At 39.9% G+C, this 27,293-nt stretch overlaps 2 protein-coding genes across 2 annotated transcripts; one reads left to right on the forward strand and one right to left on the reverse strand.

Annotated features, from left to right (window-relative positions):
• The first annotated feature begins 39 nt into the window (after positions 1-39).
• Positions 40-8,322, forward strand: LOC101464178 (ATPase H+/K+ transporting subunit alpha). Its single transcript, XM_004541406.2, has 24 exons — positions 40-168; positions 612-716; positions 945-1,004; positions 1,145-1,348; positions 1,541-1,654; positions 1,795-1,929; positions 2,241-2,358; positions 2,519-2,787; positions 2,979-3,057; positions 3,520-3,639; positions 3,729-3,838; positions 4,091-4,225; positions 4,346-4,538; positions 4,738-4,913; positions 5,019-5,155; positions 5,314-5,464; positions 5,735-5,903; positions 6,112-6,266; positions 6,500-6,623; positions 6,858-7,003; positions 7,122-7,255; positions 7,674-7,775; positions 8,008-8,099; positions 8,190-8,322. Exons 1-24 carry the CDS (start codon positions 163-165, stop codon positions 8,216-8,218), a joined length of 3,063 nt encoding a protein of 1,020 aa, XP_004541463.2. The 5' UTR covers positions 40-162; the 3' UTR covers positions 8,219-8,322.
• On the reverse strand, positions 8,233-27,212 carry LOC101468254 (DENN domain-containing protein 3). The gene is made up of 28 exons (XM_023154510.3): positions 27,125-27,212; positions 24,502-24,650; positions 24,111-24,300; positions 23,841-23,933; positions 22,387-22,502; positions 22,113-22,237; positions 21,816-21,927; positions 21,564-21,683; positions 21,359-21,457; positions 20,744-20,863; positions 20,476-20,591; positions 19,143-19,298; positions 18,950-19,046; positions 18,725-18,828; positions 18,218-18,405; positions 17,926-18,085; positions 17,547-17,742; positions 17,292-17,460; positions 16,033-16,319; positions 15,774-15,944; positions 15,025-15,154; positions 14,767-14,874; positions 14,321-14,460; positions 12,208-12,368; positions 11,931-12,067; positions 10,838-10,956; positions 10,334-10,471; positions 8,233-10,141 (listed from the first exon to the last, which is right to left on the reverse strand). The coding sequence occupies exons 2-28, from the start codon at positions 24,583-24,585 to the stop codon at positions 9,932-9,934; spliced, it is 3,846 nt and encodes a 1,281-aa protein (XP_023010278.3). The 5' UTR covers positions 24,586-24,650; positions 27,125-27,212; the 3' UTR covers positions 8,233-9,931.
• Positions 27,213-27,293: the final 81 nt, after the last annotated feature.

Raw genomic sequence — 27,293 nt, forward strand, 5'->3', positions numbered from 1 at the left:
TGTGTGTGTGTGTAAGATCGCGTGTGTGTGAGAGAGAGAGTGAGAAACAGGGCGCGTGTTCGGGACTGTACCTTAAGTGACAACATTTCGGGGGCAAAGAAGGACAGAGTGGTGTGGACCTCCATTGATTTGGGAGAACCTTCCCGTGTCACACCTGCAACCATGAAAGTAGGTGACACAGAATATTATGAATTAAGCGTGAAAAAGAGCAGCAGGTCGATCTAATATAAAAATAAAATGGACCTGTTTTGTAGTTTCTGGTATATTTGGGAATGGGTTCAAAAAAGCGTATATGTTTATAGATGTCTATAAATAACTGTGCAGTATACAGAAATGCCTCAGTTGAAATAGCAATACATAATTTCAGATATATACATAAATACATAAGTATTATTTATCTAACTGTACAGTTCATCTGTGGGTTTTGTAATGAAGTGGTAAAAAAATAATTTAACAAAAAACTCATTTAAGAAGCATTTAATGTTAGCAATACAAAGGTCACATTGAAGGGTGCTGTGTATACCAAATGTATGAAATTATTTTTGTTTTGGTCTCTTCACCATCCAAAATATATGGACTTAAGTATTGTTTCCATATCTACCTGCATTCAGGACTCATACGACATGTTCGAAATGAATGGCGACATGGACAAGAAGAAGAAGAAAAAGATGAAGAAGAAGGAAAAGCTGGAGGGCATGAAAAAAGAAATGGATATAGTGAGTGATTTTAAGAAAGCTCTGTTCTTTTATCACCTTTAATCATGTAGAAAGGATTGGGAATTAGTTGAATAAAGGCTCTATCACTTTCCACGTTACTTTTATGACTTATTCCAGCTGCTGTTGAGATCTGACCAAATGCATCAATTTAGATATGAGTACATAACCTTAGCTCACTCCCCTTTGGAAGATTTCTGAATCTGTAATTTTGTCTGTCTCCTTCTGCAGGATGACCATGAAATAACAATTGAAGAGCTTGAAATGAGGTACACCACCAGTGTCGATAAAGTAAGACATTTCTCATCTTTTATTTCAGTCTTGTTTATTTATTCTTTATTATGCAACATTAAACAAGACAAAGGCAGTGCCTCTGTCCTTTTTTAAAGTTCACTTTTTTTCATGTGTCTTGCTCTGTACTCCATCCACAGGGCTTGACCTCCTCATTCGCCCGAGAGGTCTTGGAGAGAGATGGTTTTAATGAGCTGAAGCCTCCTAAAGGAACTCCTGAGTATGTGAAGTTTGCCAGGCAGCTGGCTGGAGGCCTTCAGTGTCTCATGTGGGTTGCCGCTGTTATCTGCTTCATCGCCTTTGGAATTGAACTTGGAAGAGGGAACCTCACAAGCTTTGATGATGTGAGTCAGCACTCTTCCCTTTCTCTTGCTTCTCCTTTAGTGTACAACTGAACCGAATGCATTATGGCTCATGTAAATTGATTTGAGCAGGAAGTATCGGAGAGAACTGGGAGGCAAATGAAGAGAGACTGTGGGAAGGAGGGCAACGACGTCCTATTTTAACATCCTCTGTCTCTCTCTCTCTCACTCCAGCTGTACTTGGCCATTGTCCTTATTGCTGTTGTCGTGGTAACCGGTTGTTTTGGTTACTACCAAGAATTCAAGAGTACTAACATCATTGCCAGCTTCAAAAACCTAGTTCCACAAGTAAGTTGCACAAATGCAGGTGTCAAAATGTTACCAAATGTTGGCCTATATTATTAATGACGTCTGTTATATCTCTCTGGCCTTCATGTTTTAATCCTCTTTCATCTTGTCTAATCTGGCAACCCACTCTCCAACATTAGCAAGCCCTAGTAATCCGTGATGGTCAGAAGAACCAGATCAATGCTAACGAACTAGTGGTGGGGGATCTGGTGGAGATCAAAGGAGGAGACAGAGTCCCTGCTGATATTCGCATCATCACTAGTCAGGGCTGCAAGGTAAAATACACACATACTGCAGTGCACTGTGGACAGGATACTGTCCTATAGCATTGGATACTTTATTAGAAATGTTATAATGCTATGTTATAATGCAGGCCTATGGTCAAAGTTTAAAAAGTAAAATTTCTTTAAATAACACGAGTTGATGATTTGAATAATGGAGGGACACTAAAAGGTTCACATTTACTTGGCTAATGGAATTAAAAACATGAAAGAGCTCGGTCCATTATCGCACACCTCTGTTTCTTATCTCGATTTCAACATGCAGATATGTAGGAAATCTTTTGTAAATATACTTTGTGTGCCAGGTTGACAACTCGTCCTTGACTGGGGAGTCTGAACCACAAACCAGGAGCCCCGAATGTACTCACGAGAATCCCCTGGAGACCAGGAACATTGCTTTCTTCTCCACAACCTGTCTGGAAGGTACATTAGATAACAGGGTTGGCTTTTGTACTCTTTAACACATTATCTTTGCCTAAAATAGGTCTATGATGGCTTCTGCTAATATTTTTCAGTTTGTTGTGAAGCAGAAGCAGTAACTAAACACGGTAAACAAACATACAGTATCTCCTCTCCCCTCCAGGTGTGGCCACTGGCGTGATCATTAACACAGGCGATCGTACCATCATCGGTCGGATTGCCAGCTTAGCAAGTGGTGTAGGAAACGAGAAGACGCCTATCGCTATCGAGATTGAGCATTTTGTGGACATCATTGCTGGTCTTGCGATCTTTTTTGGGTTTACCTTCTTTGTGGTTGCCATGTTTATTGGATATGCCTTCCTGGAAGCCATGATCTTCTTCATGGCTATTGTGGTGGCTTATGTGCCAGAAGGGCTACTTGCTACAGTAACCGTAAGTTTCACATCTACTATAACATCTGTGTGTGTCAAATACCTGTCTGTCTTATAATAAGAGAACCCAGCTTTACAAGTGCTCATTTTGAAGAATCACGTGTTGTGTATTAGTACACAGTTACTCGTTTTCTCTGTGGTTCTTCTTTGTAGTAACACACCAGCCCATAACAAACTGTTTCTTTTGGACAGGTTTGTCTGTCTCTCACTGCTAAGCGACTTGCCAGGAAGAACTGTGTTGTGAAGAACCTGGAGGCCGTGGAGACATTAGGTCAGCATATCAGACTGTTACTCAGCGGAGACAGCTTATTATAAAATCACTTCATGATGAAAGGGATCATTTTATTTATAATTAGATTATTTAAAGTCTCACTGAGTTCAATTGTGGTGATAAAATCATTGCAAGTTTGGCAATATTTAGATATTAGTTAATAATAATGTGCTGAGTGGTTTTCCACAGGCTTGACAGTTTATATCTGTCTGTGTGTTAAATTGTTTTGGTTTTTTTTGGCTGTTTTATTGTCTCAAGTTATAATAAACCTACATTTTTTATGTTTTCTCTTTCATATGAAGCTTATGTAATGAAATGTCTTATGAATAAAAACTGTCATTGCCATTCATCAAAAAGTTTATCACGTATGCAATTCATAACATCGTAAAAATGTCCTCATAAAATCCAGTCTCTCGTACGTTTAGAAGACGCGTGTGTAACCTTTGACCCTTGTGTGCTTAGGCTCCACTTCAGTGATCTGTTCGGATAAGACAGGCACACTGACCCAGAACAGGATGACTGTAGCTCACCTTTGGTTTGACAACCACATTCACGCTGCTGATACCACAGAAGATCAGTCTGGTAAATAAGCACATTTAAAGCAGTGCCTTTTGAAATCACCCAGTTGTATTGCTGTAAACAGTTCTATAACAATAATCAAATATGCATAGGTCAAAGTTTCGATCAGTCATCAGAGACATGGCGTTCCCTGGCGAGAGTTGCAGCCCTCTGCAACAGAGCTATATTCAAACCGGACCAGGAAGGAATACCCATTCCTAAGGTACAGGATGATCTCTGGTGTTACTGTCTCATATGTACGTAATTACGTGAACTCTGTGCTATTTAATTAAACTTGGTTTGACTTGATTTGGAGTCAGCTTGCATATAGTGCAACTCTGGCCCTGCAAAATGTTGCATTTAGTCTTGCTTTATTATAAACATTATATAAAGTTATAGTAGCTCGGTGGCCCACTATCTAACTCTTTCATGAAAAGATTTGTTCTCATCACATTGCTTTTACCGCCTCTCATAGCGGATTGTGGTTGGAGATGCATCTGAGACCGCTCTGCTCAAGTTCACTGAGCTCACTGTAGGAAACACCATGGACTACCGAAACCGCTTTAAGAAAATTGTGGAAGTGCCTTTCAACTCTACCAACAAGTTTCAGGTAGCAACAGAGATATTTTGTCATGCTTGATGAATCCCTGCATTCTTAATGATAAAAAAAAAGATCATTTTGTGGTCACCTGGAGCTTTACATTACTTAATTGTCTTGTCTGATCCTTAGCTGTCTATCCATGAACTAGAGGATCCGCTGGACCTGCGTTATCTGCTGGTGATGAAGGGAGCACCAGAACGTATTTTGGAACGCTGCTCCACCATTTTGGTAAAAGGCCAGGAGCTGCCGCTGGACGAGCAGTGGAGCGAATCCTTTCAGACGGCTTACATGGACCTGGGAGGGCTGGGAGAAAGAGTACTGGGTTAGAGTGCTTCTCATTAAAATGTTGCTAGAGTTGTTTGTTTTTCCCGCCACACACTGTTGGAGGTTTGAGCAAATCTTTCAAAACATTTTCACTGTAATCAGCTTTGTTTTATGGCCCGTAATAATTGATAGTACATAATTAATTTTGGTGGCGCTTTGGGTTTTGTGTTTGTAACCATCCTTCCCTGCGCTCCCAGGTTTCTGTCACCTTTATCTAAATGAGAAAGAGTTTCCTCGTGGCTATCAATTTGAAACGGATGACATGAATTTCCCCACATCTGGATTGTGCTTTGCTGGCCTCATCTCAATGATTGACCCACCAAGAGCCACTGTACCCGATGCAGTGATGAAATGCCGTACTGCTGGTATCAGGGTGCGTTACTATGGCCACACTTAAACGGCTTGTTTTTTTAGATGGTTTGAGTTCTAAAAAATAGTTTTTACTCACGTAATGCAATTTTTTTTCTCATAACTTTAGGTTATCATGGTAACTGGAGACCATCCAATTACTGCAAAGGCAATAGCAGCTAATGTTGGCATCATCTCAGAAGGCAGTGAAACAGTTGAGGATATTGCCCAGAGGAAGCGCATACCTGTGGAACAAGTCAACAAGAGGTGACTGCATCGCTTCAGACCACAGTTTAAACAATTCCCATTTCAGTGGCTTATACATTTGACTGTCTGTACATTTGAGTCTAATGTTTATTTCTCACAATCATTCAGCATATGTTGTGACAAATAAATAAACGATGTATATGTATGTGTCTGCACAGTGAAGCTCGTGCTTGTGTGATCAGCGGTGGCCAGCTGAAAGACATGAGCAGCGACGAATTGGACGAGGCGCTGCGCAACCATCCTGAGATGGTGTTTGCAAGAACATCCCCTCAGCAGAAACTGATTATTGTGGAGAGCTGTCAGCGTTTGGTAAATACAAATACACTGTGATCTCTCACTACCCTGCCTCCACCTCATAACTCGCGGCCTGACTTTTAAACTTGTTGTGCACATGTTTCATAAAAGCATATGCTAATATCTTACGGTCCCCTTACAGTAAGATATTAGATATTAGACCTTACTATGGCCCCCCTGTGAGGACAGTGAATGAAGAAGCAGCAGGGGAAGAGATTGGTTTGCTCATATCATTTTACCCAGTGTGTTCAGGTTAATGACTGTTTTCATCTTTCACCACCCCAGGGCTCCATTGTGGCTGTGACAGGTGATGGCGTGAACGACTCTCCCGCTCTTAAGAAGGCCGATATTGGCGTCGCCATGGGGATCGCTGGCTCAGATGCTGCGAAGAACGCAGCAGACATGATCTTACTGGACGACAACTTTGCTTCTATTGTCACCGGAGTGGAGCAGGGTGAGACTTGAGAAGAAACTCTGCTGTGTATTAAAAGTGGTCGTATGTAGAGTGAATTTATATTTTCCTACTTAAAGTACTATTGATTTTGAGGTAAAACCTGTGGTAATTATAAACATCCTGCAGTTGCTTGTACTAAGCAATGAACAGTTAAAGCTAAAGCACATTGAGTCCTTTTGTTGTCACACCTGTGTATGTGTGTCTGTAGGCCGTCTTATCTTTGACAACCTGAAGAAGTCTATTGCCTACACGCTAACAAAGAACATTCCTGAGCTGACTCCATATCTGGTCTACATCACCGTCAGCGTGCCTCTTCCTCTCGGCTGCATCACCATCCTGTTCATTGAACTGGCCACTGACATTGTGAGTAACTATGTCATTAGTACCAGTTCCTTAAGGAAGAAAATTGCTTAATTACAGTCATTACGCTGATAATTTGGTTTAACTAGTGATGATTGCTGTTATCCTATATTTGCTTGCACCACTCACACACAGTTTAGCCCTTAACAGTGGGTGATTTAGTGATATTAATATATTCTTCACTCTCATATGTGCTTTGGACTGATATCTCGTATGTTTATTTCTCTCTGGTGTAGTTCCCCTCGGTTTCTCTGGCATACGAGAAAGCAGAGAGTGACATCATGCACCTTAAACCTAGGAACCCCCGGCGTGATCGCCTAGTGAACGAAGCCCTGGCTGTGTATTCGTACTTCCAGATAGGTGTGGCTATAAGTGTTTGTGTCATTAAAATATACATGCAGTACAGTTTTACTATTGGAATTGCTTATCCCAGTTACCCTTAACTGAATGACAAACACAAAACTATCTCAGTCCATCCTGTAAAGTGCAGCAGATGAGATGGTACTGCTAATACTTAGAATATCTATTTTTGTCTCTCTGCATCTACATACTGTTTAGAAACTTCTGACCCTTTTTATTCTATGTATGTTTTAGGAGCCATTCAGTCTTACGCAGGTTTTACTGATTATTTCACCGCCATGGCTCAGGAGGGTTGGTTTCCACTCTTATGCGTTGGCCTGCGGGGTCAGTGGGAAGACGTCAAACTTCAAGACTTACAAGACAGCTATGGACAAGAATGGGTTAGCTTAGACCTTCTGTTTTACTTTCAGTGTTACTATAAGTGTTTTTGGTAATAGGGATATTTGTAATTTCTTTATGGAAGGACTTACTCTCTCATTTCTTCTTCTCTGTGTGCAGACCTACAGTCAGAGGCTGTATCAAGAATATACGTGCTACACCGTGTTTTTCGTCAGTATAGAGATTTGCCAGATCTCAGATGTGCTCATCAGGAAAACACGACGTCTCTCTGCATTCCAGCAAGGCTTCTTCAGGTCAGCAAAGACCCGTCTATACCATGACTTGCTACTAGCTAAATGTGAAGCGGAAACATTTCTAGTTTGTCAATAACTGTGAAACCAGGATAAAGTAGAAAACCAGCATAATTCCTGTCTGAGTGTTTAACTGTTATCCAAGATGGCTAACCCTGCTGATTGTCTTGAAATTAAGCAAAAAGAGCTTAAAGTGCAACACATGAAACTAGAGTCAGGAAAGTGGCAACATTAGATGCTTGTATAGCCACTTTTCTTAAGAGCTACAGCTGACTACAGAGTCTTTGTTAAACACTAATTTTGCAATTCCTAAACACAAAACACAAGTTTGATACATTTATCTGGGAAATTTCCCATGTGTTTGGTCTAATAAGTGACTGTAACAAGATCCAACTGGGAGATTTTATGTTTTCGTGTGCAGGAACCGAGTCCTGGTGTCCGCCATAGTCTTCCAGCTCTGCCTGGGTAATCTGCTTTGCTACTGCCCTGGAATGCCCAACATCTTCAATTTTATGCCCATCAGGTAAAAACACAGGTCCTCATTTACATGGTCACCATCTTAAAATCATAGTTCAGACTGGATTGGAAAACAAATTGTCAGTAATCTACAGAACACATTTTTTATTAAAACATAATATTGAGACAATAGGTAGAAAATGTTTAATATTATACTTACTAACTTACACAATCATTTTTGCTTGTTAAAAACCAAAAGGTTCTTTAAATGTTAACACATTGGGTTATTTTCTCTTCAGGGTTCAGTGGTGGTTTGTTCCACTTCCATTTGGTATTTTAATCTTTGTCTATGATGAGATCAGGAAGTTGGGAGTGAGAAGACACCCAGGAAGTAAGTTTAAAAATCTTCTTCTTCTTCAATCATCATTAAATTAACCATTCTCATTCCATGACGATGAATCTATCTCTTGCTGTTTTACAGGTTGGTGGGATCAGGAATTATACTACTGAGATCATAGAAGAAATTTCAGCCTTTTGTCCAGTGACATGCATGAAAGCATCCTTTATTCACAGAACATGACAAACCAGGAGAATGTCACCCAATTCAACAATTATCTACATTTCACTGAGATTTATGTATTTAATTTAATTTCAGAAATTTATGAATTTTCAAAACTTCCTAAATGCTTTTGACAAAATAAAAAAGGGTTAATCGCTATTTCAAAACTTCACAGATGTGTGTTTTTGCAAATCTTTGACTGATTGCATTGTATTTATATTAATAATGAATTTTATGACTGTCAAATCAATTACGTGTCTTTTTAATAAAATATGCTTCATGTGTGCTGACCTTTTCCAACCTACAATGTGTTTCACAAATGTTAACACTGCACATGTGATTCAGATTTTGGGTTATCAGTTTTAATGGTTAAGGATAACCTTTTTAAATTAATTTGGCAGAGGTCTTTATAGCTAATATGCAGTGCAACTGTCATAAATACAAACACACACAGATATTTTAGAAATTTGTCAAAAAATTATTTAAACTAAAATTATATCGTTTATTAAACAAATAATAAACAATTTGGATTTTTACACCCAAATTTGAGCTGGCACATTGGACTTCTATTCAAATTAAAATAATTTTTTGATTTAGGATCTTAATCAAAAAACAAAATTCATGATTTTTTGCAAAACAGTACATTTGCAAATTTTTGACTAACAATGATATTTTGGCATTACAAATATAACTTTGATTAAAGACCTTGCACACATTGGTGTATTGACGATTAAAAACATAAAAAAATGATTTTGATAACTACGAATACTGTTAATTTGCAGCAGCTGTGACATAAACCTTACACTGGGAGGTGGTCTAATACATTTGTTAAGCACTGTGTGCAAAAGAATTTCTCCAAGAGAAATTTGATTTCAGTTGTTTTTGAAAAACACCAATAAACTGACAACAATTCCATGTAGAACTGATATTTAAAGGATGGGAAGCATATGAATTAAAGTTTAAAATCACACAATCATGTGGCAGATTGAATCTTTTTACATGTTGTGAATATGCAAAAATTAAAATCTCAAAATGCCATGTTTAAGGGCTTTTTGAGATTAGGGGTTTTTTGTTCTTAGATATCATTTACATTTGAAATATTGGTACAAATGTTTTCCCCTTTTTTAGTCTTCAGCCTTTTCAACTTTGTTGTATTACTATCACAAATGATCTGTGTACAGTAACAGATAATGTGTCTTCAAACATGAGATATGAATTCATTTCCTGTGATATTTTGCTGTTTCATTAAAAAAGAAAAGTGTTGCAGCTCTTTTGAGGACTCCTTTTAGGAGTTTCCACTTTTTCCTTTCACAGAGGTAAACTTTGCATTAAAGTCTATTTTGCCATTATTTAGTGAACGTCACGCTTAAATACGACTTGAGTAACGACTTAAACCATAAATATTTTAGACAAGTGTTTACTGATGGTGTGAATAAATGAGACGTAGGGTCATTTTTCTTCCACACATTCTTTTTTCAGCCAGATGAGTTGCACCCTGCTTTTTCGTTTTCTTTTTTTTTTTTACAAAAACAAATGTAATAATAATGCTGGTTTAAGACATGCATTGGCTTTCAGACTAACAAAACTGTTCAAAAATAGTAATTCTAGTAGTTCTTTTTTCTCTTCTTCTTCCATCTCTTTGGATCCTTCTTCTTTTTTGGACTCTATTCGACCTTCCAGATGGCGATCTTGCCGTCACGACACGCAGAGCCACTGAGGACATATCGATCCTCGGCAGAGCAGAGCGTCTGAATGCTGTCTGAATGGGCCTGCAGCTCCTTTGCTACCGTGTGGCTCTCTATGTCCACTACCAACACTTGGCTACTCAGCTGACCATTACACTGACCCCCAGCATCACTCCTTCCAACCCAGATCTAAGAATACAAAAGGACATCAATGAAAGGTTTCATTGGATAAATGAAAATGTTTTGAATGATTAAAACAACTGAATGGTTGACATGTTTGTGTAAACCTCACAAGACATGCTGACAACAATAGTAAAAATATCAATACAAAGCAGCAAACATAAGATCATTTCGTGACCTGACATGCTAATCACAGCTCACCTGGTCTTTGACACGAATCATACATGTGACCCCTGAACTTCCAGGCAGGGAGATTATTTTAAACGGATGCCTGTGATTGTTTGTGTGCCAGAGACACAACTCTACTGAGTCTGCACAGCCTGTCCACAGCTGTCCTCGCTGAAACAAACACACAAAACACATGAACAATCCTGTAACTGTAGGAGTTCAGAGTTAAGAGGTCAAGAGTTAATGTTTCCATTGTAACCCCTCCAGATTTGACAGAGAAACACTCATTTTTAACACTCGGTTTTAACTACTATCATTTTACACCTCAGAGTTACATTAAAAGAATGTGACTCTGCTTAGAGTAAAATTAACTCTACTTTTGCAAGGAGACTATTAACACCAAAACATTTAACACTTTTGAATTTGCTGTGTACACTGTGACTGCATGCCACCTACTGACTGAGACATGGATTGACACAATGAATCACCACTAGCGTTCTTAATTAACAGACATATAAGCAAGGATTGTAAAGTCACCTCTGGTATATAAATGAAGCTGCTGAAACTACTGGGCATGCTCTGTAGGTCCTTATGAAGTGTTATCTTTCTTTGTGGTGTCCCACTCTTTTTCACTTCCACAATGCCGTCACCACAACCTGCACGAACACACATCCTCAAATCATCATCCAAACACATTTGGCTTAAGGTGGCTTAATGTGTAGACATAATTGATCTACTTAGACCACCAAGAAAAAAATGTTAGGCATTGTCCCAGATACCTCTGGGCAATGTATGTAAGCAATGAGAACAAGTGGACTGTCATGCTCCTGGGCCTCCAGCCCAGTGTTTTGTTTTGTTTTTTCTGCACTTATTATAAACTTCCTTGGATTTAAGAAATATGCAAATTCAAGCTCTGTATTACTGAGTCTGGAGTTCAGTATTCCCTAGTACCACTGCACTTTTGTTATTTATATAGTTAATTCTTGGTTCTTGTTTATGTTAGTTCCCTTTTGTGTCCACTTCACCCTAGTCTCGTCTCCGTGTCTTGTCTCTGTGTTTTGTTACCCTTTTTTCTCCCCGGTCTGGTCTCCCTGTGTCCTGTCTCTGTGGCTGTATGGTTTCCCTGTCTTGCCAAGTTGTTACATCTTAAGCCCTGATCCCCGTGTTTGTCCCATCCTGTCCCTGTAGTCATCTCTCTGTGTTTCATCCTGTGTTCATCCTTTTTGTGTCCCCTTAAAGTCTGTTAAGTCTCTGTTTTTATAAGCCTTTCGTCTTGATCAAGCAGGTATGTCTTAGTCTCTGCCTCAGTGCTTATGCTTCCTGTTTTATTTTGACACTCCGTCGTCTCTTGTGCAATATGTTTGGTTTAACTTGCCATGTCTTTGATTGGCAGCTGTGCTCCCACCTGTTTCCTCTTCACCTGTATGTATTGTCAGCATCGCCCTCATTGTGTGTAAGCTTTTCTCAGTCTGCTTTTGCGTTTGTAAATTACCATCAACTCTGCTCTGTTATTGCCTGTCTCACGCCCGCTCTGTGACATGAAGCTCTTGAGAGAGAACTCATTACTCCGAAACACATAATCAGAAACATTGATTAAATGAGGGAGAAAGAGGAGAGAGCGTGTACTCACAGCACCACAGAGCACTGTTGTGGATCTGTATGGAGGAGAGATAATCACAGCTGAGTAAAAACTGCCGCTTCACTTTAAGACTGGATGAGTCCCATTGCAGGATCATCCCATCGCGGCTGCAGGAGTATGTCAGCAGGCTGGGAAAGAAGGCTCATTTAATACAGCATCACAACATGTTCATTAACACATTGAGACTCACTGTAATAAGACTGCTCTCATTTTTGCGCGTGTGTTGGTTTTTGTGCTTTGTACGAACTACAGATTAACACGTCTCTACCTGTTGGCTTGGTTGCTGGAGTCCACTGTGAGGCCAGTCACTTCATGTCTGTGTTCGGTCAGCTGTTTGTTGCTGGACATGCTGTGAGTGTCGATAATGTAGATTACAGAGTCCTGAGAACCAATCCACACCTGCTCCTGGACCAGTCCTATCATACAGTTCTACACAAAGGATAAGATAAGATGTATTTTATTCATCACAAAGCTGCCAAATTTCTATTTTTTACAACAGTTAAGCAGAACAAACAAATAACAAATAGTTTAAATAAGAAGATGAGTATGTAGCTCAATCAAATACACTACATATGTCTAAAGGTAAAAACTAATAAGAAATTAGAGAAGAAACAAATGTTCAAATTAAGTATGAATTTAAATTAGAATCTTAAATAATAATAGATAAAAGTAAAAATGTGATGGGAACTTGATGTATGTAGCTTAATGTAGCTTAATGAAAATCACTATATCTTAGAACACAAAGGCAATACAATGTTGAAATATTGGTATCTGTTTTACTTCTATTACTATAAACTAGGGCTGCCACAAACGATTATTTTGATAGTCGACTAGTCACCGATTATTTATGCGATTAGTCGACTAATCAGATCATCATCCACTGGACATAAAACTACAGCTTATTGCACCAGCAGCATCTGCTCTTATATAACTATCATTAGCTTACAGCTTTAAGCTTTTAAGGTGCTAACTAAAAATAAAGACAAGATGATAGTTTATTCAATTTTAATGAAATTTGCAGATTGTTTCGGTAAAGTTTAATAAACTCCTTGCTATCTAAAATATAACAGGACACCGGAGTATATTCTCCAGCATCTCACACTTCTGATAATCAGTTGTCTGCTTGACGTTTATTCAGCTGTGTAAAAACTATAACTTTAATCTCAGTCAAACCGATTTACTCAGGAACAAATAAAATACTAAAAAAAAAGCCAAACAATAACATTTTTAATTTATCTAAGTGACTCATATATATTTAACCTGAGTCACGAAAGACGGCGGTGGGTTTGAAAACAATTTGCCGGGAGTCCGGTGTTCTCACGGCGCTAGTGACCTAGCCCCCGGCTAGCTATCGAGCTAGTGGGTAACAGACGTCTCCGAAAACGTCGGAGCGCTTTTGAAAATATGTGGTGTCCTGATAAACTGAGCAGATATTTGAGGTTTACACAGCTACATTCTGGCCTGAAAATATGTTAAACGTTTATTTTGTGACCCAGAAAGAATAATAAGAGTAATATTAAAACTAACTAGCTACCGCCATTGTTGGAAACTAAGCTGGGCCGCGCTATGAATTCTGGGACACAGCTGCTTCTTCTTCTTCGGGGTTTAACGGCAGCTGGCATCCTTGTACATGCTGTGCTGCCATCTTCTGTTTCAGTCCGTTATTACACTCTTAAATCCTGCTATTATTCCTGCGTCTTTTGCGATCTTACAAAGCTTCAAACGACACGTCGACTATTAAATCAGTCGTCGACGATTTTGATAGTCGACGTAATCGTGACTAGTCGACAAATCGTGGCAGCCCTACTATAAACCTGCTCTTTTTGAATAATAAATACAGAGAACAACACAGAGAACAACAATACTGAAAACAACTGAATGTTGCACGAAAGCCCTCGACCAAAACAAATGTGTCCATCGACCACGCTTCCTGTGTCCCTTCACATCCTCTGCATGGTGTGGTAAACATAGACTGTGGATAAACAATTGGATGTAGCCTCTGGGTCTGAAAAGTGAAACTAATGTGGAAATGTCCCAGACCCCCTCTCAGCAGAAGGGACAGACATGACCCAGCTTTACACTTGCCATGTATTTGTAACTCAGCATGATATTTCTGGCTACACCTGTGGTCTAAAAACTGGCAGCTTGTGCGATAATATTGCAAGATGGTCTAAAGTTTGAATCACTGAGTACTGTAACAATCTAGCAATGCAAAAACTTATTGCATTTTCAGTATACGAATAACTAAGTCAAACAGCCATGACACTTTATACACATGTTGTTTGAGATCTATAAGCATGTTTCATTTTCATGGACAAAATCAGTGGAGAGATACATTAAATAGCTCATAGCTCAAATAGTAAAAGCACGCTTCCTCTCACCAGCTGCGACTGTCCAAGCTGGATACAGTCCTGCAGCATTGACCAACTCGCCGCATCAAATACAACCACCTTACCCCCACTGAGAGCCACCCACAGCTTTGGGTTCATATCACCCACTTTGCCAGTACCAGTCAGCTGACCTGAAATGAGAAAGAAACGTGCAAAAAATAAGAAAAAGTGTTCTAAATACATAAAAAAAAGGATAACAGCAGTCAGTTAACACTGATTTTAAATTCATTAATTAACGCTTATTTCACATTTTCCATACATAGTTTTTTTACATAACTATATCACGTGGTAATAGCTGTTTTATATAGTTGTACAAATATCAGATCCTCTTCAAAATAGTGTGTATGGATAACCAATGTTGATATTGACAAAATATAAATAGGTTTAGTGATATTCTGTTGTAAAGGTAAGTAGCCTCCCCCTCATTTCAATGATACCTGGAGTGTAAAGCAGCACATGTACGGTCTGTGGCTCAGCCAGGTCCAATGATGGGTTGATCTTGTGTTTGAGAGTCTCTGAGGTAGTTTTAGGCACTATCATAGGCACTGGCCAGAAACAAGAACACGATAAACAAATATAAACAGCATATACTGAACATACTCTTCTATATTTATTTATTTTTTCTTTTATCAAAATTACACGATTTGACAGAAACAGTCAAAAACAAAACAAAACAACAAACTCTGAGCCCAGACCTTCTTGTCTGATTTTATCAAAGTAAGCCAGCTTTGAAGCAGCAGTGATGGATCTCTGATTCTGCAGGCAGCCTGTGACAGCATCTATTAGCAGAACGTTGGTCAGAGCCTGAGTCATGTACTGAGGGTCCTAGAGACACAAAGTAAGATTAAAAACCTAAAATAATAACAAAAGGATTAAAAGAAGGGGTAAGGCAGGTTGTACTTAAGAACAGAAAAGTTATGGCAAACCAACAGAGTAGCTAAATCAGTAACACTGCAGCAAAAGCTATAAAAATACTGGTGACCAGTGGTACCCATCAGCCTCCTAGTAGATACACCTATGGTATAAATTTTAAAATGTTAGGCGACCTATTTCTTGAGTTGTTACAAGATTTTTAGAAAAGTTTGAGGTCAGCGTCACTGAGATTCAAACTCATGAGAGATTTTTAGTAGATACAGGTGTGGAATCAAATTCAAAGTCCTACCCCACTTTGTTCTTGAGTTATCAAACTAACAAACTTGGGTGTCCATATCGCCTGCCCACTCGCCAGGCATGGTGATGACAATACCCCATCAGCCTTTTATGGCTAACAGGTAAAAAGTATAATTTAGACGCAGCATGCAAGCAGCAGCCAAACGTCTACGGCTGACAACTTGAAGGACAGTAAATCCTCGATCCTCAGCATTACATAGATGTGGACTGGGAAGGTACGTCTAATAAAATCACATCTGTTAAACTGTTTTAAGATCATTTGAGTTTTCTGCACCTTGTGTTGATCTGCCATCTTGCGTCCAGCCCACATCTCTTTGATCACGAGGTTCCAAAGCTCAGTCTCTGTTTTTAGGTTGGCCTCAAACACTTCAGGCCTGCGGGATGTCTGGATACGAAGGGATGGAATACGAACGAGCAGAAAGGGAACTGAGGTAATTTTTACCTCCTGTAAGAGATTGTTTATTTATTAACAGACGAGAATGAGAACACACAAGGCACAATTATCAAAAATAGTCTTAAAGATGTTACTTGACCTGTATATCTCTGAACTTTGTGATTTCCAAGAAACCGGGCCGTCCTTCAGTGAGCAAAAACAGCCGTTTCTGCGTCATGGCGATTTTACCAACGCCGTGGGAAGTCTTGACACAGGAGGACAACTTGTAGACACACTCATTATTGTCAAGTCGGTCAATGACATCAGAGGGCAGGTTGACATCTTGTGCTTCAGCTTCCATCTCTTTCCAGAATGTGTAGAAGACTCTGAAAAGTTCAGGGTCCACCTGCTTTGGCTGACCTCGGACAGAGGGGTGTGCATACGCAACTAGATGCAAACAGACAGAGATATAGAAGACAAAGACACCCAATCTTACAATCTTAAAGTGATCCAAACCAAAATGTCAGTGGTTTTTCCTTTGTCCATTTATCCACAGCTTTACCAAGAGCTGTGGATAAATGAGGCAGACCAAAAACATACCCATGCTAAGGTCCACTGCTTTGGTGCACAGCTGAAAACAGCTGTTCTAAAGACGACCGGCATAATACTACACCATGAGCAATAAATTTTCACACTCAGCACTGAAACAGTTAGCATTTGGAGTCATGTTCTTCCACCACAGAGTGAATTAAAGGCCAATATTTACTGCCCTTTTAGCTATTTTGTTGTTTTTGTTGTTGTTGTTTGCTAGCCCCCTGGGTTTTGCTAGCATTGCTTCTTGCCCAGCATCCAGCTGCCCACAACCCTGAAATCACTAAGCAGTTAAAAAACTGATAAATGGGAAGCTTTGGTTTGTTCACAGAGTTTCTTTTTATATGCATTAGCGTACAGTTTTTAATTTCAGCAGTTGATAAGAGTAAAGAGAATGATCTTAAACTATTAGTCTTGGTTGTACAAACCCAAACTATGGCCTGAAAGACTCAATCTGAGACAGATATGCAAATCAGAAATTATAATTTCTTCGTTAAGCTGTAATCTATAGATAAAGGATTATACTAGATCATCTGATAGCTGCTTAAGTTAATCATAATGGCAACTCTGGAGCGTTAATGGAGAAAATAATTAGTGTAAGTAACTTCTGTGTCCATCTTATCAGGTCATCTAATAAAATGACTTGAAAAATGTCTTGGACATTCACAAGCCAATTGTGCACCGCAGCATTTTAGTGAGTTCCCTTGGCTTGCACTCCTGATTACAAATACACACGTAACAGTTTTAATTCTGAGGGATCTTGAGGTTACACACAGCTCATAAGAGAAAGCTTCAAAAAGCAGAAGACAGCTTTTCTGTTTGACTTACTGTCAGTGAGAGCATCAAATAAACGCTGTATGGTCGCCACATCTCTAACAATCCTACACTCTTGAACGCATCGCATAAACTCCTCCTGATACAGAGGCTTACAGGGAAGCTGAAACTTCTTTACATGGTCATCAGGCTCCACCAGCGGCTTCTCATTGTCTGTCTTAACCTAAGGCAGAAAAAAAAGACAACATCACTGCTTCATCACCAGCAGGTGCAGAACTTCAACCACGATGAAAACGTGCGTGAACCAACCTTGAGGATGAGTCTCTTGAGTTCAGGCCGCCTTTGAGCTTGTTGTCTCTCATCTCTTTGCAGCGAGTCTACGAGCCATGTGACCAGGCTAGTGGGAAAAATTGCAGTGTCGGTCTTATTGAGGTTTTGGAAGTCGCTCAGTGCGTCCAGTCGCCGCGAACACAGTGTGTTGATTAAACCACGCAAGTAGTAGTATCTGCAGGAGAAAACTTATTTTATTCATGTCTCAGGTCACTGGTGTCAGCAACAGCACTGAAAAGCTTTATAAAAGAATAAAGCGCAGGGAAAGCTGATTCTAAGCAGCGGGAAGCACATAAATATAGATATAGGTGTATATAATATAATATATAGGTGCGTATAAAGAATAACAAGAGAATACCTGGCCAGCATGGCAGGGTTCTCACTTTGGACAGAGAAAATGGCTTTTCCGAGCTGCTGGATGAGCTCAATGTAATAACTTTGGACAGAGTGGAAGGACAGAGATGCTGGGAAGTCTGGAAGCTTGAACACCTTTATAGGTTTTGGAGTTGTGTTTGGTGCTGGTAGAGACAAAAAACACAAAGGGGAGGAAGGCAGATTAGACAGATTTTCTTTGTCTTGACAGTGTTTCCTTCATTAAATCAGTCAATCAAGTATTATATCTAACTGGGTATTAACCCCTGGGGTCTCACCGGGGTCAGATAGGAGGATCTTGGAGAGCGGTGTGTTTCTTTGGAAGCCGATAATCTTATCTTCTCTCAAGTTAGGGAGACTCATGCCCAGTCTCTTACTCAGCCTCGTCTCTGTGATGGAGCCCTTTCTCCTGGCTTGAATCTGCTGCATGGTGGGTCTGTGTGGGGCTTCAACCATGGCCTTCATCCTAAAGGATGGAGGATAGAGACAAAAGAGTGCTGCAGAAAAAGTGTTCACCTGAACATTTACCAGCAGCGTAGTTGTCATATACCAACATAAGCATATCCATCATAACTTTATATCTGAATATATTTTTACTTTCCGGCTTAACAGGTACATGTAAGTAAAGCTGATACAGCCAAACGCGACATCCCTGTAACAGATCCTAACTTGATGAAGGTTGTGGTGCTTCTGAGTTTTTCCAAGAGCGGTTTGACCACCAGATTTGTGCCTCTTTTAATATTATCAGTTACCTCGAGCTCATTAGGTTAAAAAAATGGACATACTTTTGCATCTCAGAACGAGTGCTGAGCTCCATTCGTGCAAAGCTATCCATTTTCCTGTTGAGACGATCCTTGAGAAATGAATGGAAGATATGCGTCTCCAGCACCTGCAACACAGTCCTGTCAGTTCTTTTAATTATGCGTAACCTCTCCAGCATCAGTGTCTGTTGAAAGATGCCGGCTGATCTGTCGCCCTTCTAAGCAAAGCCGCACCGAGTCAGCCTTTACCTTCTTATAAAAAAGTTGCTCAGCTGGCTCTCTGGTTTTCAGGAACTCTTCACTGTGAAACACTCGATGTTCATAATTCAGATGACTGCTCACATCCCTGTTACACACACACACACACACACATCAGCAAAATATTAACACATATCTAAAAGAAGCATCCCACCAATAGTGGACTGATTAGTAAATTCAGAACCTGAAAATGTTGACAATTAATTCCAGTGCAATCCTCTGGATGTCGTTGTTAAGGCTGCGTTGCCATGTTCGCCTCTGTGCCCGCTGTTCACTGATGTCAGTGCAACTTGCATGGTGGCACTGATCCAAGTCTAAATGTATTCGTAATAACTTACACCTGCAAAATAAATTCAAGTTAAGTGAAAGTACGCCCTCAAACCCTCATCAGGTTCTTATCAAGGTCTACACCATGTTGCTACTTATTTACCTAATCCAGAATGCAGAAGCAGTGTGTGAAAAACTAAGTACACCCTTCCAAGATCATCAACAAATATGAGCATCTCTATAAAAGCAGATGTTTTGGCAGTTTGCAGGTCTGGAGTACTCAGCTGTATGTTATTAAAATGCTAAAGGAAAGGCTACAGCAATGATCTTAAAGAAGCGCCTGCTACTACCCATCAGTCACAGAAGGGTTTAAAGCAATTTCCAAACAATTTAAAGTCCATCATCCTACAGGAAGAAAGATTATTTATAAGTGAAAAACTTTCAAGACAGTTGCCAATCTTCTCAGGAGTTGACATCCCAGCAAATTCACCCCATTGTCACATGAGCAGTGCTCAAAGAAAGTGCCAATAACTCAAGCGCTGCATCTCAAACTCAGGTTAGATGTTAAAGTTCATGACAGCAAAATTAGAAAAAGACTGAACAGAGGTTTCAATATAAAGACTCGTTTTCTATTTAGAAAAATAAGGCAGCACAGTCTCCACAAGGTTTCTGGCACAGTGTCCTTTGGACAAATTACCAAAGAGGAAATGTTTGACCATAATGCAGATTAATATTTGATGAAAACCAAATTGAGCATATTAGCACAAACACCCTAAAACAACGATCAAGCACGGTGGTGGAGGGGTGATGCTTTGGGCTTATTTTGCACCCACAGGAACTGAGCATCTTGCAGTCACTGAGCTGAACTCCTCTGTATACCGAAGCATTCGAGCGTCAAATGTGAGGCCAACCTTTAGCTGCCCAATAGCTAAAGATGGTTCTACAAGTTTTTGAATCATAAGGTGTACTTAGCTTTTACTCACTGCTTCTGGATCTTGGCTTAGTTTGTAATAAACGATGACACAGTGTAATATGTTCTTGTTCATCTGAGGTTGTAACTAAATAACTGTAAGACCTACTTAGGATGAGATGATTTGTTTTTTAATGATGTATTTAAATTTAAAGTGTTACAATAAAAAGAGGGTGTACTTTGGTTTTCACATGACTGTAAGACTCTGACTTTTTAATCATTACCTGGTATTACAGCATAGTATTTACTTTAACAGTTTTTTGGCAGTAAAATAAAGTACCTCTGTGTGAAGCAGTGTGCAGCAACTGGAGGAATGTCCGGCAGGTTAACAGTATCAAAAGTAGAAGTGCTGAGACTTCCATTATCAATGTTAATTAAGATCAGATCATCTGTTTCCTGTAGAACACAGTAACATGAACCAGGTTCAAACAATTATAGAACTACTAACTTATATTTGAGCTTGGGGGGTAACTCCATTTCTTAACCTTATCCTTTACAAGAGGTGGGCGAATTAATGGGAAATTTAAAGTAGAAGGTTATGTACTTACAGCTGATACGTCTGCAAAATGACTGAGATGGCAGCCCATAAGAAAGGCTGTAGGAGCCATTAGAAAGTCCAGCATGCCTTTAGCCAGGACAGGAACATATGGGTGCTGCCACAGCAGAGGCTGGAAGAGTTATTAGACAGGCAAGGAAGAAATGAATGGACCAAAGATTAAGGAGCGGATGGCTTTATTGTGGACTGAGGGGGTCCATCGCCCACTAGTGTTGGCACTTTTTAGACATAATAATTTAGGTTTTCTATACAGAAGCTCTAAAGTTTAATATATGTGACTTTTTTAATGCTTAAAGGGAAATTAATAATTGAGTTATCCATTTTTATATCCCTTACTGTAATTTGGTGTAACATTAATACCAATTAACATCCATCATCCAGACACACTCATTTACATAAGAGGAATTTCATTTTGGCAAATTTTATGAAATACCCATATTCCCAAGGTTTCCAGCTGCACCCTTCCTTTTAACTGTGGCACTGACCCTTTAAGACTTTGATTGTAACTCTCAATACTTTTTTTTTTTTTAAAGGATGGAATTAATAAGTATTGCATGCTTATACTAACTCTAGACCCTTGAAGATATGCTGTGGATTTTGATCTAACCTGCAGAAACAACAACAAGCTCTCTGCCATCAGCGTGAGTCTTGCCCAGTCAGCAGAAAATAACACCACCCGCTGCTCCTGCAAGAGACAAGACAGCACCTACAGGGCGGGAGACAGAAGAACAGAAACAGAGGGAGGGAAGTGGAAATGAATGTGAGTCTCCACTCGTTCGATTAACACAAACACAAAACAATGTGTGTGTTACCTGCAGCAGCTGCTGTGGCCTGAAGCAAAGGAAGGGCAGGTGGAGGTCTAAATCTATAACCGGGTGGTCCTTGTCTTCTCTGGAGGGCAGTATGATGGTCAGAGGACGTATTGTAAACATCTGTAAAACATGTGGATATGAATGTAGTGCACTGTGCTGGATACACTGGCCTACTCTGAGCTCCAGATTTTGAAGTCTCTTAAAGACAAATTTCAAAGTCTTTATTTAAGCCGATTACAAACACACACAAACCAAGTGCAGCTGTCCAGGAGGTGGAATTGGCACAAGTGTCAGTTTGGCCGCAAACTCCTTCACTCTCTCTTCCATGTCTGACAATCGACAGGTTCTCAGCTGGATTAAAAGACTAGCAAATCAACAGAAAGAGTCAGACGAGAAGAAGGCTCTCTAACCTGCCATAACCACACTTCTGAAAGTCAGATTTCTTACAGCTATTTTTAAACTCAAGAGTCAAAAATGTCACAAAAACCCCTTTTTGATCTTAGCAATTTAATTTGCTGAGTAATTAGGTTCAGTTCTCGGGTTTCTTACCATGAAAGACAGTCTTTGAGTGCAGTGAAGTAAGGATGCTTGGATATGACACAGATGCTGTAGGCACAGAAGAGTTTAGGACACTTTGAAGACCCTCTACCATTTCGATAGAGAGACATCCCTTCCTGTGGAAACACAGATAATCCAACAGGGACTTATTTTCTTTTAAGGGTTTTGTTAGTTTCATGAAACATTACAGTACACTGCACACATGCTGACTGCTTATCTTATTATTATACTATCATATGCAGTATTATGTGTAAGTAATTCGTACCAGTATTGGACGGTAGCACTGCATTACTACTCCATGGGTCTTGTTGCCAAGGATGTCTGTGAAAACCAGGAAGTGGAATTGTTCCTCTTTCTGTTCACTGGTTACTTGGAGGCCACCTGGTTAAAAAATGAAAATGTACATGTGCATTGTGTTTTATGAACACAATGTGTCATTATAGTACCGCTACAGCACACACAGCCAGAAGGCACATGTACAAAATCTCTGAAAAACTCTATAATTAAAATATATTTAAGAGAAGACTGTTGGTGTTTTTTGATGGTATTTAGGTGCAGTATATACAGTACAGTGCAAAAGTCTTGAGCCACCCATATTTCTTCGTTCCTTATATTTTGCTAGAAAAATAGGGAACAGGTGCAGAAATATATTGAAACATGCAAACATGAATGGACATACAGTATATAAGGCAAAAACAGAGTTTGCACTATTCTAATGATCTGGTGTTGCATGGTGGCTCAAAATAACATGCAGTTAGAAACAACGAAAGCACCTCCACCATTTTTACCGATGCCTGTAGACACTCACTGTTGTACTTCTCTCCTGTTCTCCTCTGTAGATTCACTCTATCAGGGCGGTTGCCACTGATTTTCGCTCCAGTTCTTGAGTAATTTGACATACCTGAGGCTTTTCTCCCTGTTTCCTTTCCTGAAGAAAGGCTTCATAACAGCCACCCTTCCACAGAGACCATTTCTGATGAGGCTTCAGTGAACAGTAGATGGACCAGCTGAAAGGTCAGATGCATCTCTGAGTCCGTGTGTCAGGTCTTTGGTGGATTTTTTCTTATTTCATAAGGATGTGACTTTCATATGCTGTAGATTGTTTTTAGGTCTACCGCTTCTTTTGTACTCCACTTGTCCATCCATCCAGCCATTCATTCATTCACTTCCACTTATCCTTTTCAGGGTCGCGGGGGGCACTGGAGCCTATCCCAGCTGTCATAGGGCGAGAGGCAGGGTACACCCTGGGTAGGTTCGGTGAGATAGATACCACGGTGGCCTTGTCAGAGGGGTAGGTAAACCCAGAGTTTGCTCCCCCAAAGTCAACGGGGCTCTGTCTGGAAAACACGGTTTCTCAAACCCTCACCACGGTCCATATTTGCATCCAGAAAGCCTCACCCTGGTCAACAGGACTCAGTAGCCCCGAGCGAGCACTCTCGCACGCACGCAGCGGTACCGCCGCCGCCCGAGGGGCTACCTGGTTGATCCTGCCAGTAGCATATGCTCAACACCATATACAAATGTTTGTTGTAAGTTTGCCAATGTCCGCCATCTGAATGTTTCATCCCCATTAAAAGAACCATTACCATGTTCCAGTGGACGTCAGTAACATGAGCTTTCATCGTGCATTGTGCATGTGTACATGTACTATACGTGTGAGTGAGTTGTCTTAGTGTGTCTTTGTGTCTGACGTTGTGTGTGCTATGGAAAACCTTTTACCGGGGAAGCAGAGCTGAGGTAAAGCCATGAGATCGATGTTTTTAGGTACACTGACATCTTCTATTCCTCCTCTTCGACCTGCCTCATCTCCACCTGCAAAAAGGCAGCTGGTTGGAGAGACATAAAAACTCCAAGACACAAAAAATCTATGGTAAGATAGGTAAAATGAAGAAATACGATATTAAAGATCAATAACTGTTTTGTATTTAATAATAAAGTGTTTTTTTCTCATGTTCCAACTGGTGTATTTATGGGTCAAATGTACCAGACCTTGACTGGGTGTTGGTGCAGCTGAAGGAGGCAGTTCTCTCTTTTTCCTGATAAAAGAGCGCCGCAGCTTCCCATGTGATCTCAGCATTTCACTTTCAGCCTGTGTTCTGCTAACAAAAGGTGGCGCCAAGACTGAAAGAACCTCCGGCTCCAACAGGAGGTGTTTGAGAGTTTCATCATCGTTAATGGTCTGAGTGGGGCAGAAGATGGGAAAGATTTAAGAGGGTGGGAAGGGGGAGGAGAGTCCTTTCTCATACTGTACCTAAACTGGAACTTTGCTGATATAACCAGTAAAGGTTTCTGTTTATCATTACCATCACCCTTTTATCAGTTTATAGTAAATTACTTATGTCAAACATTTGTGTATCGGAGTGTATTTTAAGGCAAAAACCTGGCAGATTTCCTGGAGTTTGTCACTGGATGCTCCAACCACCACGCAGGCTTCCAGCAGAGCAGGCAGCAAAGAGTCTGCCATCTCTGAAACCAATCCACGACCTGGGTGAATACACCTGACCAAGGGTCTACTCAGATGTGCTGGATCTAGAGAAATAGAGAGGCAGGCTAGAGTAAAATGAGCCAGAAATTAGATACACATTAGGAGGTAAAGATAGAAGACAAAAAATACACTTAAACTTGTTTGTGTAGTAATAAATCAGACAGTTGTCTAAGCTCTCTGATCGTCATCCTTCTCTTTAAAAACAACACTTCTCAGCTAAATAAAGCTATAACACATGACCGAGCGGCTGTTCCAGCTCATTATTAGAGTCGCTGTTTTTGTTAGCATCATAAGAAAAATGGCTCAGATGAAAACTTCTCAGAAACCAGTGAGACAACACCACGCATTTTAGTTGCATAAAACATGCTGAATGATTCTGTTGTGCACTTGTTTTTGCACTTCCCTCCATAGTCGGTTGAAATTAATTCAAAGAGAAAAGTATCGATACAGAGCAAAGCATCTCTTGTTACTCTTGTTAAATGCACAGGGCTTTAACTTCATATAAAATTATATCACAACATTTCTCCCTTTCATACTTTAACATGTGAAACCATCACTGTCTGACTGATTTTACATATTGATACCACTAAAGAATGGTAGGATTTGCCAAATAAAAGCATAATTTTTCCATTTTCGTGACAAAAAACAAAACTCCTGAGACATGGTGTTGACATCATAAGTTTAAAGCTGCTGACTGAGTGCTCAAAGAGCTCTGTGAGAATATAAAATGAACCTCGCCATGATGACTAACAGCCCTCTGGTTGTCACAGCACCGTACATCACTTTGTAAGTGCGTTATAAACACAGTTGATGTGGACAGTCCAAATTTTTCACTACAATTTATTCATCAGCTAAACCTTTAATGTTTGTTGTTTAACTCTCAGACTTGTTAATGAAACAAGCATATTAATATGTTGTGGCCTGTAAAATGAACAACAATAAATGGCCAATAATATTGAGAAAATGTTGCCTTGCAGCTTTAATCTGAAGGCAACCATAAAGCAAATCCAAAGTGAGGCCATACTTTACACGATTACATGTGGAAAGTATGGACAGTATATGTCATTGCACCGCATATATTTCCTGTAGCACAGTTTCCACAATTCTGTCTACGTTGTATTATTATCTTTGGCTGTACAGAGCATTATTATTAGTATTAGTATTAGTAGTAGTAGTATTAGTATTGTAAATCCTATCAATAGGCATCCTATTCCCTTTATCATCTGCTTCTTTTTCCTTAGAGCTTAATCACCACATCACATTTCCCTGATGGTCCAGACAGTCTAGTCTTTTCCTGGAAAATTGGGATCATGTGTGCAGAGGAAGATGGAAACATGCACAGAAAGCAGAGATTACTTAGAAGTAGGCCACAAGTTCTACATGAGGGCTACATGAGTTGATATACTACCAGCTGGCTTTGATATAGTTAAAAGACTAAAAGGACTTTCTTAGAATCTGAGCGGCACGAAAGTACTTTAAATGCTCTCACAGGGACATGAGCACTTCAATCAACTCATTCTAACAATATCTTAACCTTGACCAAGTAACCATGGGAACAGGGTGAGACTCCCCTTGTTTAGTCTAAATTAACAGCTACTGGACAACACCAAGAATGTTAAGAATAAATAAAGTATTATTGCAAAAGCATGCTGCATACACATGCAGACGGCTTCTTTCAGTGATGTGATTATCATTTTATGCAGTACAGTCACATGACCCCTGGAGAAAAAAGGGTAAATTCCATACAAAACCACCACAGCACATATCAAGGCAAGTGTAACATGTTCTGATACCGCCACAACACAATCGTTTACATGAACACTTGTATCTTTGATACAAGTGCTTGATAGCAGCCAGACGTAAACATGATTTAAAAAGGAACATTGTGATTTTTACTATCAGTTTAGTGGAAAATGCCCTGAAGTTGCCTGATGCCTAAAATATGATGTCTCCTTTGATCTGCTCCCATACTAATTGTGAAAAGTGCATCAAACAGGGTTCAGCTTGAACAGTGGCACTGTTACCAACGATCGAGATGAGGTTAAAGTGCAGTCAAAACGGCTCACTGAGATCTAACAATGATTCTTTTTACTGTTTTAATTTTTACTGTTCTTTTTATTGTTTTACTGCTGGGGCCATCCTAAGCTGCCTTAAAACTATGCAGCCCCTGAAACATAATGTCCAAGTCAGATCATTGCCACTGTTATGATGGAAGGTAGCATATGCTTTTTTCTGTATAAAGGTCACAATGTATAGTTGTATATCGACACTTGCATTCCTAGAGAACATTAAAGTGCCACACTTTAAGTTTAGCAATAACTGTTGTATAGATGTTGTGACATGTGATTCCGAGTCACACGCTAAACGGGTGAGACGCTTCTGTTTGCACAGCACACACACACACACACACACACACACACACCTACACACACACACACACACACACACACACACACACACACACACACACACACACACACACAAATGTGTTTTAAAGTTTCTTTGACTTGTCACTAACCTCCTCACTCACAGGCTTCGCAGCTCCTTCTTATTTTTCCGCTCTCACATTAATAACGCCGATGCGGAGCTGAGCAGTGCGCAGCACGGACTGCGCAACCATGTCCTGAGCTGCTGAATGAAACAAACTCATCCCAGATAGTTCCCTTTAACGCGGTCTGTTTCCCGTT

The sequence above is a fragment of the Maylandia zebra genome, linkage group LG11 (assembly GCF_041146795.1).
Source record: "Maylandia zebra isolate NMK-2024a linkage group LG11, Mzebra_GT3a, whole genome shotgun sequence".
NCBI classification, from domain to species: domain Eukaryota; kingdom Metazoa; phylum Chordata; class Actinopteri; order Cichliformes; family Cichlidae; genus Maylandia; species Maylandia zebra.